General features: G+C 37.8%; 1 protein-coding gene across 1 annotated transcript in view; it reads left to right on the top strand.

Moving 5' to 3' along the window:
• Window positions 1-9,364, top strand: part of IntS3 (integrator complex subunit 3) — a 50,252-nt gene extending 40,888 nt beyond the window's left edge. Inside the window, exon 16 of the mRNA XM_083116058.1 lies at window positions 8,569-9,364. Coding sequence (XP_082972184.1) covers window positions 8,569-8,643 — 75 coding nt within the window. The 3' untranslated portion in view covers window positions 8,644-9,364. The remainder of the gene's footprint in view (window positions 1-8,568) is intronic.
• Window positions 9,365-17,927: the final 8,563 nt, after the last annotated feature.

Below are 17,927 nucleotides of genomic sequence, written 5' to 3'. Positions count from 1 at the left end.
TGTGCCTTCATGGTACGGTGCTGTGTGCATGGGGAACTTTGCCTTACCTTACCGATAAAGTACCAATGTAACATTTACCGATACTGGTACCCAATATTCTACAAATCTGGGCCTCCCCGATGGTGCAGTGGTAGTGTCGTCGCCTTGTAATCAATTGGTCCCAGGTTCGATACTCTGTGGAGGCACATAGTGTTTCGGACCCCACTTTAAACTGTAGGTCCAGTCCCGATTAGTGGACTTAAAACACCAAATCAAATTAAAATCAAATCTACAAATCTGATATGAAATTCCAAATGACCCTTGACCTCCTTAATAAATGTATGGTATGAGATGACTGCAATACAAAAGAATATTTAGATATTTACTGTAAATAAGGTAGGACATGTAGATATGTTTTTATCCATTAAAATTATAACAAAATGGCAGAATGTACTAAATTATAAGATATTTACAGATATATCAGATTGGTAAAATTAATGGCAGTTTTATCGATACACCAATATGTTGATGTCGTCCAAAAAAGGAGTGTTTTTTCCGATCACTTCTAATTCTATTATTGGGGGACTGCATCAAGCATGGTTTTGGTGCATTCAAAAAGTTCCAGAATTGATTGATTTGATTTATTTCACTTTACTTTTCTTTTCTGTCACTTTTGGCTAATTGTGAAGACTAGGATGAGATGATGAAATTGATGAAGGTACACTCACAAGGAACACACGTGCCCAGACCGAGATTCGAACCCAGGACCCCTGGCATCATAGAGTGCTATACTAACCACTCCACCATGGAGGTCAGCAAAAGTTCCAGAACTAAATGCTACTAAAAACACAATTTTTGAGATAAATGCAGTTAATATTCAACATACTTGAGTTTAACTTTTTTTGTGTTAAGTCCAATTTACCCTCATAGGCTAATTGGTACTGGACCTTCAGTTTAAACTGGGATCTGAACCATTATGTACCTCCACTGGGTATCAAACCCATGACCCCTAATTACAAGGCAACAATGTTACCATGTTACCATCATGGATGCCCAATATTCAACATGCAACTAACAGGTCATGAAACGATCCCGGCAGAAGTGGTGATGTAGCGGGAGGCAACTCCACTGTTAGGGTGGGGTGAGTGCGCCCTTGATTGTCTGCTCCAACAAAACTGTTGCTGCAGATTCACGTTTGGTGCTCTGTGTAATTGGCACCAGACATTGTATTTCTGCAGATTCACCATCATAGATGTTAATTACTTTGCTTACAATCTCATGTGCTTCACTATGCACAGCAGCACCTTTTCTCCTTACACCTTCCGTAACTTCGAGAACATCACCAAAAAAAATAACGCACTAATCAAACCCTGTGCACTTCCACAAGGAGACACAGACCATAGTGGAAGATTTCTGTTACCCCTAAAATCTGCAAAATGGACCAGTCTTTACCTGTTCCTCTGCCACCCCTCATTCGGGAATCTTGGGCTGACTGCTGTACAGTCATGGAAAATAGTTCTTGGGCCACGAGACCTACGATATCGTAACATCTTAAAGCCTATTGTCTATGCAACCCAAATAACAAAATTGTCGCTTGGGTTTGCCTGGCGGACCTGGATTCTCGGGAATGATTGAGTATTGACAGCAGCGTGAGTCATACCCCCAGGCCCAGCCATAACAAACAACAGCTGGGTGCCGTGAGACCACAAGCAAAAGTTTCAGGAATTGGTTTCTTAACAACAGCTATTCGTAAGAAAATGTTCTCTTTACTGATATTAGAGTCATTGTCAAGAAAGTTCACTGAAATGGTGGTTTTCGTCGAATCATCATCGCGCAACACACATGCTGTCAACCCAGAAGTCCCTGAAAAAGATTGGAGTTAAAAACAACTACTTGACAAATGATAAGACGAATCGATATTCGTTAGTCCCAACTTAGAATTTTGTGTAAGACATGGATCATCATGTCCTATCATCCATTTCATAACTTCATTAATCATCCTCATCGCCTTTGTTGACGCCAAGTGCTAGAAAAGCAATATAAAATAAGCAAAATTAAGAAATTAATATATTACATTTTCAGCGATTTCACGCAGCGACTCAGTTGCATGTAGACAAAGTTTCATTAATCGGGAACCAAGGGCCCCCTCGTTATGCTTCATTGTAATTTTCCCTCCACTTTTCCTGCCGCGATTAACCTGATGTTGATTAATGCACAATCCACAAAGTGCACCAAAGCGGCGCATATTATGAATAGGTAAACTATGTGATATTATGCTAATTTACAATTTAGTAATAAAATATGAATTTTGGGGGCTTCAGTTAAGTGGCTGCACATCCATTACGTAATCGCGATATCATCAAATTGTACGAAGCGTGTCTACACCTACGTAAAGTGTCAGTCCCCGTCATAGGCGTGCGCAGACCCTCTGATTAGAAGGGGATAGCCTTGATTATATTTCAGGCCGGAAAAGAATAACGTAATTTCATTTATTTCATTTATATATACACCCCTCCCTCCGCCCCACACACACATATAAATACATAGATACATATGTATACAACACACACACACACACATATATATATACCAACAGTAAAAATCTTATAAATTGTCTCTCAAATCTGCGCGTTCCTTTTCCTCCAAACAATTGTTCATGCACTTAAGAGCCCGACCCTGTGGCCGAGTGGTTAGCACATCGCGCTGCGACGCCAAGGGTCCCGTGGTCGAATCCCGGTCGGGTATGGTTGTTTGTGAATGTCCATTTTCATCCATTTCATCATTTCATCACTCATCCCCATCTTCGCAAATTAGCCAAGAGGCACAAAACGCGAAGTAAAATAAACTAAATCAATCAAATCAATCAATCAATGCACTTAAGAGAAAACCTTTTAGCAGCAGTACTTCTCTCCTCGGTAATATAAAATGCATTACAGAAAAGAAATTGCGAGCAAAGCGACCAATAAATTTTCAGATCCAAATGTTTGCAAAATGAAAACAATGTCGATTTAATATGGGAAAAAAAATTCATGGAGCGCCATATTATTCTCTTTTACAATTTTTTTCATTTAGATCGTTTGGCGTCCAGGGTTAACTCCCGCCGACCCCTAGCTACGGCTCTGAACTTGACTAGACTGCAAGAAAAGCATTTTACAAAAGGTATTTATATTTGTATAAAATTTGAAATCAAGGGGGCAATTGCAGCTCTGTCCCCCCCCCCCCCCCCCCGCAGGTGCTCTTGGCAGTCAGGAAGAAATAATGCAAGAAAGGCGTGAAAAGAAAATCCATCTTGAGTATCCTTTTGTCCTGCTACTCTTAGATTCTGCTACTCTTGCTTTCTTTACTTCCATGTTTGCCCCCTAAAATGGATTTCCGTTCAAGGTTGTGGGGGGCTGTGGTTTCGCCACTGCACTCCCTTCCCCCGTAGTTGCATTGAACTTTCATCGGCTTGAAAATACTTAATTTTCTTTAAGAGTATAATATAGTTTAATAACGGCGATAGGATTCATCTATCCTAAATTTCTAGGTGAAAATTTAATAATATAAGGGCATAGATGTCTGAAAGGGAGGCAAGGATTGCCACATCTTCCCCTTAGAAAACGAATGTCAACCAAAAAGTACGTTTTCACATGTATAATTTGATTTCAGTCATAATAATTTACATTAATTATTATAATGAGGATGCAGGAATGCGATAATGCAACGCTATTATCGGGGTAAAATGGAAAAATACCTTGCTTGTCTCTTCGTGGAAAAAATCTGCAGACGTCCATGATTAGGGGTGCATTTGCCCTCCCCCTGGCCCCATGGGCGCACCCCTATGATCCCCGTGATGGAATATGTAGCGCACAGCCAGGGCATTAAGATCAAATTTGTTTTGTTATTGTCTTTATTAGTAATTACCTCAGTTTTCTTCCTCTGAAGTTAAATTATTCATGACGACGATTTATGATTACATTAAAGACATGAATGAACATACACAATGAATCCATTTTGGTCGGAACTCGAACTCGGAACCTTGTTCGGCAAGAAATAAAAATATCCATAAGGCATGAGTATTTCATTGGAGATGTTCCTCTACTTCCGTCATTTTAACACTAATATATTTCTTTAATATACAATAATAAGTCACAACTACCTAAAAATAAATATTATTTTGTATTTTCACATGCATATGTTTTTTTACGGTTAGAGTGTGAACTGGCACCTGTTTATTTAGATTGTTCATTATGTTTCGTGTGTAGTTAAAGATAGGAAATATGCTTGAGGAACGATTAGGGCTATAAGAATTCCGTCCGTGACGGAGTGGTTAGCACAGTGCGCTACGATGTCTGATGTCCTGGGTTCGAATCCCGTCGTGCGTATGGGTGTTCTTTGTGAGTGCCCCTTCATCAATTTCATCATATCACTCATCCTCGTCGTCGGGATTAGCAAGAGGTGAAAGAAAAACGACGCTAAATAAGAAAATAAAAATACTTATAAGAATCAATCTTATTTCCGGACGTGTCCTACATTTTATAGTTGTGTCTGGCGTCCGGAAGGAATTTGAAAGAAATCTCAAATGTCTTACACGTATTTTGAGCATTACGTAACTTCAAATTAGATGGAGAAACAGAAAAACTGAGGGAAGTCTAAGATAACGTGGTTCCTTGGAGAAGTATGCTTAAATCAAAGAGTGTGCATGGTTGCTACTGGATGTTCGGAAAAACAATTACAATCCCAGCTCAGAAATTACTTCACGATTTTCAAGATCCGAAAAAGTCCGGATATATGTATAAAAATGCTTACTTTGTGAAGTTTTATCGATATAAGTGTCGGTAATTTGTTCGAAGTAACAAGTAATTTTTCTCGTTATTGGAGAAATAAGGCACACAATTCTGTTTTTTCCCAGTGTATAGTAGTTTTTTTACATATTAATAAATAAGAACTTCCAGACTTTGTTTACGAAATTGTGAATTTTTTCCTTCCCGAATTCATGGATTGTTTTCTCTTCCTGGCCCCATATCTGCGAACAACGTTCTGTCTTACATACACAAGTTGAAATCACATACAGCCGTGCTATTAATTAGCAGTTGAGGAATTTTGAACTCAACCGTTCACTTCAACATTAATTTTTCAGCTGAAGATGTGTCATATTCTCGTTATATGCTAAGATGTCCTAGTAACCTATTATAGTTACTGCAAATACGATCGTGTTCAACATTTTGAGACAATTTGTCCTACTTTCCGCTGACGAGTGATCTGATAGCCCTATGTGTGATAAGAACTGTTTTTACTCAATTTCTGATATAATTTATTCCAGCATTTCCTTCAACTTCTATTACCTTGTTATTGCCTCCAATGCTTACACAACTTTTCCTTCGTGCTCGACCTTTGGGTTCAGAAATGTTTACAACACCCCCATCTCCCGCGTGTAAATAGCAGGCAACAACACTCTGGAAGACCATAATGTATACAACTTGTTTACTACATATTTTACGAAAATATTAGAATGTTAGCTTGATATAACTGTGGATTGGAACGAACGAAATAAAATACCTGTTTTATACGCACACTGGAACGAGCGCAGGCCTGCTGTGAGTCACTCTGGCAGTGAAGGTCACTGATCGAAGCAGTTGGTGCTTGCTTATTACAAGCAGGCGCCTTATCTTTCCTCAAGGAAACACGGAAATCTTAGTTACTTTCTTTCGCCAGACTAATGGTGAACATTTACAGGAACGTAAGGAGTAGTATCGTATTCTATTGGAATTAGATTTCGTGGTGTTTAAAAGATATCATAACAATATGTAAATCTCTTTTGTGACCTACACTGAACTTATTTTAAAGTTTCATTGACATGTGAAAGCGGAAATTTAGAGATCCTTCTTCCTTACGATTTCTAAATAACCGAAGATTGTGGTGAACGTGAAACTACTTATTGTTCGCATCAACGATATGCATTATACAAATGGTCCTTAATCAAAAACCCTATTACATCACAGGAAGTGATATTTAAAACAATTCTACCACGTATCCAACGTAACCAATATTCAGATTGATTCCAAGCTTCTGTTTGGGTTATTTTGTGTCGCATTTTTACCTCTTGCGATAATCGCGACGACGAAGATGATGGGTAATGATACGAAAGCAATGCTACATCTAAGCCTCAACAGGTTTCAAAAATGGATCCTCTGGCTGTGTAGAGAGTTACGGTGATTTCTATTTTTATTTTCATTTGGTATTTTAAGTCCACTTTATGCACACAAAGGCTAATCGAGACTGCATCTACAGTTTAAAGTGGGATCCTAACCACTGTGTCTCCACCGGGTATCGAACAGGGGACTCCTTGATTACAATGCAACTCCTCTACTACAGCGCCATCGGGAAGGATGAGAGAGAGAGAGAGAGAGAGAGAGAGAGAGAGAGAAAGAGTTACGGTGACTACGATAATCAAGAATTGAAAGTAGCAGAACGCCTAAGCTATTCTTTTGTCAATATTGGAATCGTTAATGAATGTTGTGAATGTCAGTTCAAATTGAAAAAAATAAACTACTTGTAAAAGATTTCCAGAGTGCCGTTACAAATCGTTAATTTTTCTTTCCACACATTACTTTGCTACTATATAGAATTTTGCATGCTAAGATGTAGAAAGTGCTGCATTTTCAGTGTTTGGAATTGCGATTTATTTCTGAGAATGGAGTGAGTAGTGGGAAAAGGATCACCTCACATGTTTGGATTATACCTCCCCACCAAAAAAAACACAAAATATATATCGCCTGTTGTTCTTATAAGGAAATATAACATGTATGAATTGTCTCAAGAAATATTGGAGCCTATTCACATCCCTACGGAACTTGGAAGAAAGCCCACGTAGAGATTGGGAAGTTTTGTTACGACAAAATTGGGATGTATTGTAAATTAAAATGCAAAGTCCTACTTTGTGCTTTGCACCAAGCCATGAACGCGTATAGGGGGTGTGACGTTAGTGGAGTTAGGGCCCCACGCTTTCTTCATCAGGCGGAAGGTGGGAATGATGTGATCAGCACCACGCCCCTGGCCGCCATACCCCCCTCCCTTCCCCCGAGTTTCCTCCAGGTACCGACTTTATACGACGCTGGGTGGGCACCGAAGCAGCTTGAACAGGTGGACAAAATCCCGATTATCCCCCGTCGAGGATCGAACCCAGATCGCTCGCATGGTAATAAAACGCCCTAACGACTGTGCTACTGCGGCACATACAGTAATTAAGGCAAGAATTGTTTTAGCGTTTCTTTCAACGTTTTTAGGGGAATCATTTTCGGAGATATAACGGGTAGCTCTTGTCGATTCTGCGACCTGGGTTGAGAAAAGGCGATTTTCTGACGAACAAAATTCCACCTGACAAGTCACGTGACTTTCCTACATTTCCTGTTCCTGTTGGCTTTTGCATGAAAGACGAGTTGCTCTTGAGACAGACAGAATCACCCGATCACCTAATGGTGCAATGTGTGTTGTCTACCCTTCCGGCATTATTTACTGCCATTAAAGTCTTATGGGGAAGAACTTTTTTCCACCACTGTACATCCCTTCCCTCTTTATACATGTTTGAGACTCGTAAAGTCTTCCTTTTGGATTGAGTTAAAAATGGCAGTCATATCCTTCTGAATGGTATCCGAGAAAGTCAACCAGAGCCAACCTGGCAAGTAAAGTGGATGGTTAAATCTGTGATCAAATTCCTAGTCAGAAATTGTGACAAAATAAGTGATCAATGCGTGGAGCGTTGTCATGCAGGAGAAGGTATGTGGAATGAAGTCCACACGGTTGTTTATGTGCCGAACACATCATGCACTATGGTGCGAATACTAACCACACTGGTGCCAAGCTCTTCCGATAACATTTTGATACATACCCAGACAATGCAGCACAAACATGCTTCACATGCTTGGAGGGACACCTCTCTCTTTGAATCATCATCCAGCAACTCACGAACTTTGTTGCATCTCGACACACTTTAATTATCTCCGCTCACTACTGAATGAGTCTTATGCAATGAAATTTTGATAGATGGTGGAGGAAGGTTCACACTAAGTAGTTCTAGCAGCAACACAGAGATAGTATTACTTGCAAGTGTACCAATACTACATGACAGCAAGTAACAACAGGTGATATTTCTGTCTTGGTTTGTTTGTTGATTTATTTACATGTGAAGGTATAACACTCGAATTACAATGCAGTACAAGTATTGGATGTTCATTTAAAGCTGGTTTTATTTCTTGGCCAATATGAATTTTAGTGTGTAGACTTGAAGTGCACGTTTAAGCTTTGATTTTTAGCTAACGTGATATATATATTTTCTTCAATGTCAGTACATGTATTCTGATTCTCATGGTTCTCCACATCAAAGAATAATATGCCTTGCCAAAGCAATGAGGAAGTCTTTGATGTGTGTGTGTAATGGTTGCTGTGTCATGTATTTTAAACTACCATTCATGAGTTCATATCTAAAGTACATGTATTTCCATATGGAAGAAAGTAATTTTGTGGATACCTTTTAATTTGCATTTAGGCAATTAGTTGTTTTTTTTTGTTTGTTTGTTTCTTATTATTAAAATTGTTTTACTGTTATTGCAGGAAGAAGAGATAGTGAAACCAAAGCAAGCAAAGAAAAGAAAAAAACCAAACCCTGTAGGATCAGACAGTGATTGACATGTTTTAACGTGCTTAATACAGTTCATACTGTGGCAGAGACTATATTTTATAATATTTTCTATATGTCAATGCAAGTCAAAACAATACCTAATAATAAAAGAAAAAGTACAAGTTTAAAAAAATGTGTGACTGCGTTGTGTTTTTAAAATGGCATTTGATGACTGACCAAAGTGATTGCAAATGTAGGAATGTACTAGTTTTGTATGTTTGATGTTGAATTATGAAAAACAGTATGGAATTTCAAATTTGTTGCAGAAAGTTTACCTTATTTTATCATGTACATTTCTGTACCAAATGCAACAAATGAAACAGCAACAAGTTTAAGTAGAGAATTCAATTCTCAGCTCTATGACATTGTTTGATGAATTCCTCCCACATTGGGAGCTAGCAGCGTGTTTTGACTTGAATAAGTGTTATGAATTGTGTATGTTTGTGTGAGAGTGAATACATGTATACGAATGAAAGAGAAAATGGACAAGTGTGAGTGAGTGCATGCACAATTCTGTAGGAAGAAATGTGGCTGATGGGTTTCATTGTTGGATGAAAGTTTATAGCAATGTGAGGTCATCGTACTGTGAATACAGTATAGCATCTCATTGGTTCTCAACCATGTTTTTTCTTTGTTGAGAATTTTCTGACCATATGTGGGTAATATGAACCATTTACAGAAGTTTCATATACTTGTACACAGTTCTTGTAAATAAAATGCACAGACATTTTTCATATTTATGGTGATTTGTTTCTTTATCATAGGAAATTATGTGTGACCAGTAAAACGAGTGTTATTTTAATTCAGCAGTAAGAAATCTGTATATTCTTAGTGAATCAAACTTTTTTTTTTTTTAGATTAACAAAACAAGTGTTCTCTTTCATTCTTAGTAATATGGATCATAAGTGGCTATCATCTTGCCATATATTTCAGTCATAAATTCACTTTAAGCTATGATACACTAATCAAGTGGGATCCAGGGTGCCCCTTGATAACAATGTAACAGCATTACCACAATGGCATTAGGATGGCCCACAAAGGGTTCCAGGTTTGAGTCGTGGGGACAATGGTGAGCTACAATGTCAGGGGTCCCAGGTTTGAATCCCATCCTATGCATGAGTATTCTTTGTGATGGTCCATCCATCAATTTCATCTATCATAACTCATCATCATCTTCATGATTAGCTAATGTGCCACAAAAGCAACGTAAAATAAACCAAATCAGTCATTTCTATGCTGCTTTTCTACCTCTTGGATTAAATGTGACTATGAGGATGAATGATGATCCAAAGGAATAGCAATGAGTAGAGGCACATATTTTTGGTAAATAAAAAAGCAAAATTTCGGTACAAAAAGAGTCAATTTCGATTTCAAGAGCGGTAAATAAAATTATATTTCGGTGTTATAGCCGTGAATAATCACATCAAAGTGCTATATAAAATGACATTTTTGTTTTAAAATTGTGAATGTAATCCAAAATTTGATATAAAAACTGAACTTACTATACAAAATACACTTATCCCTTCTAATAGCACATTTATGTAGTTACCAGAGTATTAAGTCTATTCCTGTGTAAAGGGGTCCATTTTTGCTTCTCAGATATTTACAGCAGAATTAATCAATTTTCCGTGAATTGCATAACTCACAGGATACTTCAGAAAGTGTCGCATCGGTATATGAACGGTAAATTTAAGAGTATATTGTGCATTTTGCAGTTCATTTCGCATTATTTCGTGACAAAACAGGGTAGTAAAATGCACCTATCACCTTTCAGAAACATAAAAATGAACATTACAGTATGTTATTTCATATTTAGCGTTTTTCTCAAGAACCAAATTTGCATGCCTCTAGCGATGAGGCAGACATGATACAACCATACCTGGCCAAGGTCCGAACCTGGGACCTCTGGTTTCGTAGCACATTATGCTTGGGAGTGGAATTCTTTGGAAGGAAAACCGTAAAGGTAGGGTGAAAAGAAGAAACATTGTAGGGTGCATAAAAGAGCCATGTTTAGGTCCTCTAAAAACTTACAATTAGTCAGTAAAATTAATTTTGAGGGGTCTGTGAAGTGGGTTTTCATTCGGTGTTGCATGGTCATCACATCGAGCGACATCTAGTTTCGAGAACTGAATTCACTTCCCTATTGCTTTCAAGTAGCTCCTCAGTTGTCCTCACGATGTTGGGACAGCACACAGAAATTTTGCAGCTCCTACAAGAGATAGAATCTTGAACCTGTCATACCAAAAAGAAGAGCCATCATATATTCAGTTTTGCACATAAAAAATAAGATTAATTTTAAGAACTTAGATGTGTGTATAAAGCTTCTTATATGTCGTCGTTATTCTCTAAGTGTACAATCAGATGCCACAGAAGACTTGGGCCTGCCCTATAGAATAGTGGTTAACGCAGTCACCTTGCACTAACGGGTGCGGGATTCGATTTTGGTATAAACTATGAACTCATTACCAGGGAAGGGTGGGTTATAAAATTTGGGCCCGTAGGCTATCCGTTGGGTCCTGCTGACATTATTATTAATAATAAGTTTTTTGAATTTTATAGTTGTTCACATGCAATTTCCACTGGATAAACTTAGGGAAAACCGCACAGTTTGCAAGGTTTTAGGAATTTTATGTCCCAACTGACGTGCAAGTAATTTACGTTCGTTCCGTTCATATTCCCGTAATTCCTTTACATACATAGGTTCTGAATAAATACTATGGGAATGAGAGACGCGGTAATAGATAATTAAGGTACTCACGTTTTCCGCGAAGCCACTTGCACTATGTTTTGCCACACTAATACTGCACACGTACCAAATGAAAAGAAACCGACACAGTAGCCACACTGGCCACGTACTGAGAAACAAGGATGTTGATTTCAACTGTCAATATCCCTGCACTTTCAATTGGCATTCAAAATGTTTGTTTCTTTGAGGAACAATTGTTTATATTCAAGCACTCTTATGTGGCCTCTGAAAATAAGCTTCTTTCATGAAATAAGCAAATAAAAGGACATGACATGTTGTTTTATTTTGCTATTATCACAATATTAAGGATTTTTAATAGTTGATCATCATCTTTGTCACTTCTGCCCAGTAGCAGCTTGTGCCTATTCGCACGTGTACACCCAAATAAATCTAGAATGCAATTAATTTTTATTATACTTATGCACTGGACACTATCTCCTTCAAAACATCAAACATTCCGAAGCCCAATCACCCCGTCGGGTTTGCATTACCAGTGCCTGCCGAGCATGACAGGCCAAAAAAGAAGGGAGGATGGAAGGGGTGGGGGTGGGGGGGGGGAACTGAAAGCAAAACGCATGCTTTAAACAATGTCTCTCTTGCATTGTCTTTGCTTAGTGCAGCTTGGTCAAAATAAACTGCCCTTGTGGCGCTGTAGTCGAATTATCAACCCGCGCAGGGGAACCGTGGATCAGTCAGCCTGCTCGTGCGTTGCAAAATTGTTGCACTGTCAAAAGCTCGTTCCTGTTTGAAGTACAAAGAGGGCAGTGTGGAGTGGACTGAGTAAGTTCTGTTATTTTCTTTAATATTTATTATTCTCTTGATTTCGCTTGCTTCTGTCGGTCATTAGAAGTAAACAACTGATATTCTGCATGTGGCCGTTGGATTTGCTACCTTGTTTGCAGGAGTGGCTCGAGATAAAATTTCCTCCAATATAAATCATAACCATGTTATATATTTACGGTTTTAATGACAAAAAGTAATAGCCATATTTTAAAAATACTTCAATACTGTTGAACACGTTTATTGTAGGTATGTGTTTAATTAATACTTATATAATGACATCAAAACAACAAAAATCTCTTAGCTTAAATTGCTTCATGATTTTGCAATATACTTATTAAGTTATTCAGCAGTAACTTCCATTAATTCTTGTCAACAAGAAATACAACTCTTTTTAAAACAAAGAGCCACGGATGCGGTGGAGGCACATAGTGGTTTGGATCCCACTTTAAACTGTAGGTCGTCTCTATTTGCTTTCCTGTGCATAAAGTTAACCTAAAAAATAAATTCAAAGAAAGGAAGAAATCACCACGTTTGGGATTTGCCTCTAACCAAGGAGGATCCTCAGTTTGGCTGTCCTACAAGGTCGGCACCCCGCATAATCGTCTGGCCCTGCTTGTTTGATGTATGCAAATGTTATTATTCTTGTTCACTATTGTCAGTGGAGCGGAGAAAATTTTTACTAAATATTTTGAAAATCTACAATAATATTGAATATTGTATCGTATTTCTATGTTTATTGATTTTGTTAGATTATCGAATGTTGAATTATCTATACCCAATAACATCACTCTTCTCATGATGGACAGAAAATTCACCGAAGTATTTCCAATTTATATTGTTTCTAAGTGGCCTATTTCAGTATTGGAAGACATGTATAATTTTATAATTCATCATCTTTCTTGAGATGAAATTACTGATATAAATATTCAAGTTATAAAATATGACCAAAAAAATGTTTCGGAGAGTTTTAATTTTCTTGCAAAATAAACATGATGTTGGAAGAAATTAATCTTCTTTAATCCGGGAACTTTTCTAACGTTGGAAGCAGCCCCGGTGCCCACCCAGCGTTGAATGACATGGGTACCTGGGGTAAACCCTGGGTGGTAAAGGCAGTCAGGGGCGTGATGCTGATCACATCACCCCCACTCATGACCGGATCAAGAAAGTGTGGGGCATTACCCCCCCCCCCCACCCCCTATACACCTTCATGGCTTGGTGCTAAGCACAGGGGAGCACTTTATCTTTTTTACCTTTTTTTTTATTATACCTACATATAGTGTCTCTGCTTTTCTACTCACCACTTTCGGTTTCTTTCTGTCTGGTTTCATTTTCTCTAGATAGAGATAGCTTCTTCAGGCAGTTTTGCAGTAAAGTTTCAGACTTTGTTACACTAAGCAGAACGTGCAGCACTCAGTGCCACCCTATCAAAACCAACTTTATTTAGATGAACTATTGATGCAAATTGATGTTGAATTACCCTAGCGCTTACTGGAAATCAGACGATGTATATATGAACGCAAGCAGTAGATTTCGGACATTTTTATTAGCTAAACTACAACTAATACTATATTAACTAAAAACATTCGAGGAAATGACACAGAAGTACACGCTTAGAGTCTTGAAGCAAATGCACCTAAATATTATTCCCAAAATACGCGTATTTAAAATTTTACCATATAATAAAGGAACTAAAAAATGAACTCATCATTCACAAAATTTTCAACGTAGTTTTCAAAAACGTTCAACATATTTTTCAAAACAAATTGAAATCATACAACTTATATGGGCTTAGAAAGGAACAATTTGTTCCAAAATTCTCAGTCAAAATCTTGCTGACTCGCTGAAAAAGCAATTAAATGAGTAAAATACAACTCGAAGATACTTTAAAAATATTAAAATTTTCAAATCTCAATGTTTCTTCTTGTTTTACAAGATATACATGAAAAGAGAGATACAAACTCGAATAAAACGGACCCAATATTGTCACTTTTCAATACATTTTGACAACTCTGACATTTCGTATGGGTACAGTTTCTACATACAATTAATTTGTATTCCGAACAACGTACCGTCGTGTTAGTTTTCTTATATCCGCCAAATTCATGGCTGGGGTGCTATTATGTAATTTAAGATAGGAAACGTTCCCGCGTGCGGTATTGAGTTCTGCCTAAGGGGGACAGTTTACTTTTGAGGTATGTAAACAACTGAAAAACGCCAGAAAAAAGGTTGGAACGCCTCTATGTTTTCGTGGGATTGGTGTAGATAAGTTTCTTAGTGCTTTCTAGACCATTTTTGCACTGATAAGGAGAATAATTCAAAATTTTAGAAAAGGCGTCAGAGTACCGCCGCGTGGGTTACGGAGGGTTAATGTCCGCAACTGACTTGTAAAGAAAGGACATGTGACAGGTGGAAATAACCTTAGTGTTGACGTACCCATAAAAAACGAATATTTACAATATTTAACAGTTTTATTTAATTATTTACATAAATGCTAACACAAATCGCAGGAAAATTGTTTTACTTTTTTGTTCTTGCTACAATATTTTACTTTTTAAATTTAATTTTGCAATAATAAAAAAACACATGGCATGCCGTGCTTTAGCAATAATGCATTTGATCATAGCCGTTCCCAGACTTTTCATAAGCTTTCCTTGCGTACTTTACTGCAAGCCAGTGTTAAATAAACTCAAAGACTTTAGAATTATTTTCCCCTTATTATTTGGACTACAGGAAGAGATTTCGAGGATAACTAAATAGCGTACATATTGCCTGAAAGTTCAGAACTCACTAAACAACATACTGGTATAATTATCATATCACCTCGCTATTTTGAAACTCTTTTTAGTAAAAATGTTAACAATTCTCATAATTATATACTTAGTATATAGTAATAAGTCACGTGTTTTGCTATCTCCGGTCATAGCCCCACCCCCCCAAAGTTGATGGTTTAGCGGTCTCAGCCCCCGAAAGTTAATGGTCTACAACATTTCAAATGTGTATTTAAAGTTAAGTTCATGTGGCACAATACAAAGTAAACTTTAAAAGAGAAGTAAAATAATACATTAGATCCTCTTAAGCAAAATTATTTGAGGGGCTCTGCCCGAACATCATTAACATGGTCGGACTCGAGCCCCCCCCCCACCCCCATGGAGTCGGGGCCTCTGTTAATAGCATTTGTTGGGCCTCCCCCATGGAGCAGTGGTAGCGTCATTGCCTTGTAATCAAGGGGTCCCGGGTTCGATACCCGGTGGAGGCACAAGTGGTTCGGATCCCACTTTAAACTGTAGGTCCAGTCTCGATTAGCCTTACTGTGCATAAAGTGGACTTAAAACACCAACTCAAACCAAACCAATAGCATTTGTTATGTGTCATTAGTCATTCCATGCCAAATCAACACAGATATGTGCAATTTTTAACCTGACCATCTCCGATTTTCATGAAATTTGGGGAGTTGAAACTATGCATAGAACTTAGTAACTATGAAAATTTTTAGTCTCGTGCGTCTTGTAATTGTTAAATTATTCAAGGTCAAAATTTGCAGGAATTGCCTGTTTTGAGCCCGCCTAGCTATACTAAATGTGCTATAACTCCGCCCCTATTTCGCCTAGGAAGCTCAAATAAACCTTATTGTACAGGGAATTGAATAAGCTTTCCAGTGATATATAACAAGCCTACCTTTGGACAAAAATATAATTTTGTCACATGACCTTGACTTTTGACCTTGAATATCTCAAAACATGTCATCACCAAAAATCGTGAAAAAAATATATTTGGTCCCTCATACCACACTCTAAAACATACCAAAAAATCATTCTGGGACTGCAATGGGATCAGAAGATACAAAATAATATGTGTAACTATGTGACTGATAAAGCCCCATTACATGAACTATGAAGAGTCAAAAGTCCCTTAACACCCCCTACAAAATGTGAAGGAGTTATCCTGGGTATAATTGGCCATGAAAGAAATGGGTTAGGCACAGGGAGATCCCTAGCCGTGTGTGTCAAGCGCAGATCCGGCATATTGTTGACCGCCATATTGAATTCAACGCAAAAATTTCAAAGGAAAGTGGGTTATGTGATATATCAAATCAGGCTAGAATTTCACGAGAAATGAAGTGACGAAGGTTTATCCAACATATATTTAACCAGCAAAAATTTATTACTGCATGCTTGTAACCATTTTCTCCTTTTCGAGGTGTTAAAAACAAAGCATTGGAATGCTCCTAACGTGTTAGGAACTCATCGAGATCACGCTGACATCTTGGGAGAGAAAGAAGTATACGCACCATTGCATATGATTTTAATCAGCTACATTCACCAAATAGTTGAATAGTGAAGAATATTGGGAAAAGTATCTCGAACAATTACGTGACACTTCCATTGGAATGAAAAATTCTTCAGTGACGAGGCAAATTTTTATGTTCACGGTGAAGTTAATAAAAATAATATGCAATACCTGTGATTTGCTCAGTCGAATGGTTGTTGCTGGTAAGCTAATTATGTGGTATAATGTATGGCGAACGGAAATGGTTGGTCCATATTCAACAACGGAACCTTAAATGGTGAGGGCTTCTTGTATTTGTTAAGTGAACAGGTGTTTTCACCCTTGCTTACGGGATATGGCACTTTTCGAGAGTTTTGAAACAGGACAGAGTGTGACCACACTATATAGCAGTGGCGTGCGGTGACATTTAGACTAGGGTACGCAAGAGAAATACGTAAGTGAAATCCTTAGTGGATAATTTACCAAACTTTGAAAACAATACTAGTGGCTGTATCAAATGCATTCATTTGCACACAAAAAGAAAAAAAATATTTCTGTCGCATTTTTTGGTATGTTAAAGGAAGTAGAATTTAAGCTTCCTTTATGCACACTAAAGCTGATTGAATTGAAATGGGATCTAATTGAGGATTTTTTTATATAAACATATAACCTTAAAACGCTACCGGAGAGATTGAGATGTAACACGATAAAACATTTGTATGATATTTTATATACTTGCTACGCAAATATGTTCTCAAAAAACGTGCAGCCCAACAATTCAACCTTGATTAGTTTCTTCATGCAGCGCGATGCACATTGAACGGGAACGAAAGGACAGACAAATGTTTAAATAAGTAATATCTTAATTAAGGGTTGAGGAAGAAATACACACATAAGTAAGTTTTTTTTTTCCTGAAAATGCCTAACATACTGCTTACCATCCTTCGTAACTCCTGCCTGAGACAAGTCCTCCAATTCAGGAACAGGCCTCCCATTTCGGATTATTTCCACTTTCTTTTCATAACTATATGACGAAAAAACCCTCTCCAGAACGTCATCAACAACTCCCGATTCCATATTATTTCTATTTCACCTCTTCACCGCACTGACAAAACAATAATAAGAACGAAACACTGCAAATTTCACACGCAAGACGGAAGAAACAAAAAACGTCAACCTCTCGCGGTAACAAGTGTCTCCTTCCTCGAAATAGCCACTCACATTTGTAGATGAATGGATCAGGGTTGTCAGTCGACGAGATATTTTGTAGAATGAAGAAATTAAGGAGACTCGTAGAAAATGCATCAGAATAGAATGGTATTAATCCCAACACACTTCAAAAGCTCAAATAAACGTTGGGCAGGATTCGAAGTCCTGAGGGGGAAGGGAGGGATTTCCCCCCACCAATAATCTTGGCCTCAAAAATCCCCACACCAAAATTTCCCGGGCGGGAGAGTTTTTGTTATAACAATGAAAGATGAAGGATAATATTGAAAA

This window comes from Lepisma saccharinum, unplaced genomic scaffold (genome assembly GCF_977018435.1).
Source record: "Lepisma saccharinum unplaced genomic scaffold, izLepSacc3.1 HAP1_SCAFFOLD_341, whole genome shotgun sequence".
Taxonomy (NCBI): domain Eukaryota; kingdom Metazoa; phylum Arthropoda; class Insecta; order Zygentoma; family Lepismatidae; genus Lepisma; species Lepisma saccharinum.
Note: the sequence above shows the minus strand (reverse complement) of the source record. Positions and strands in the feature narration are given on the sequence as shown.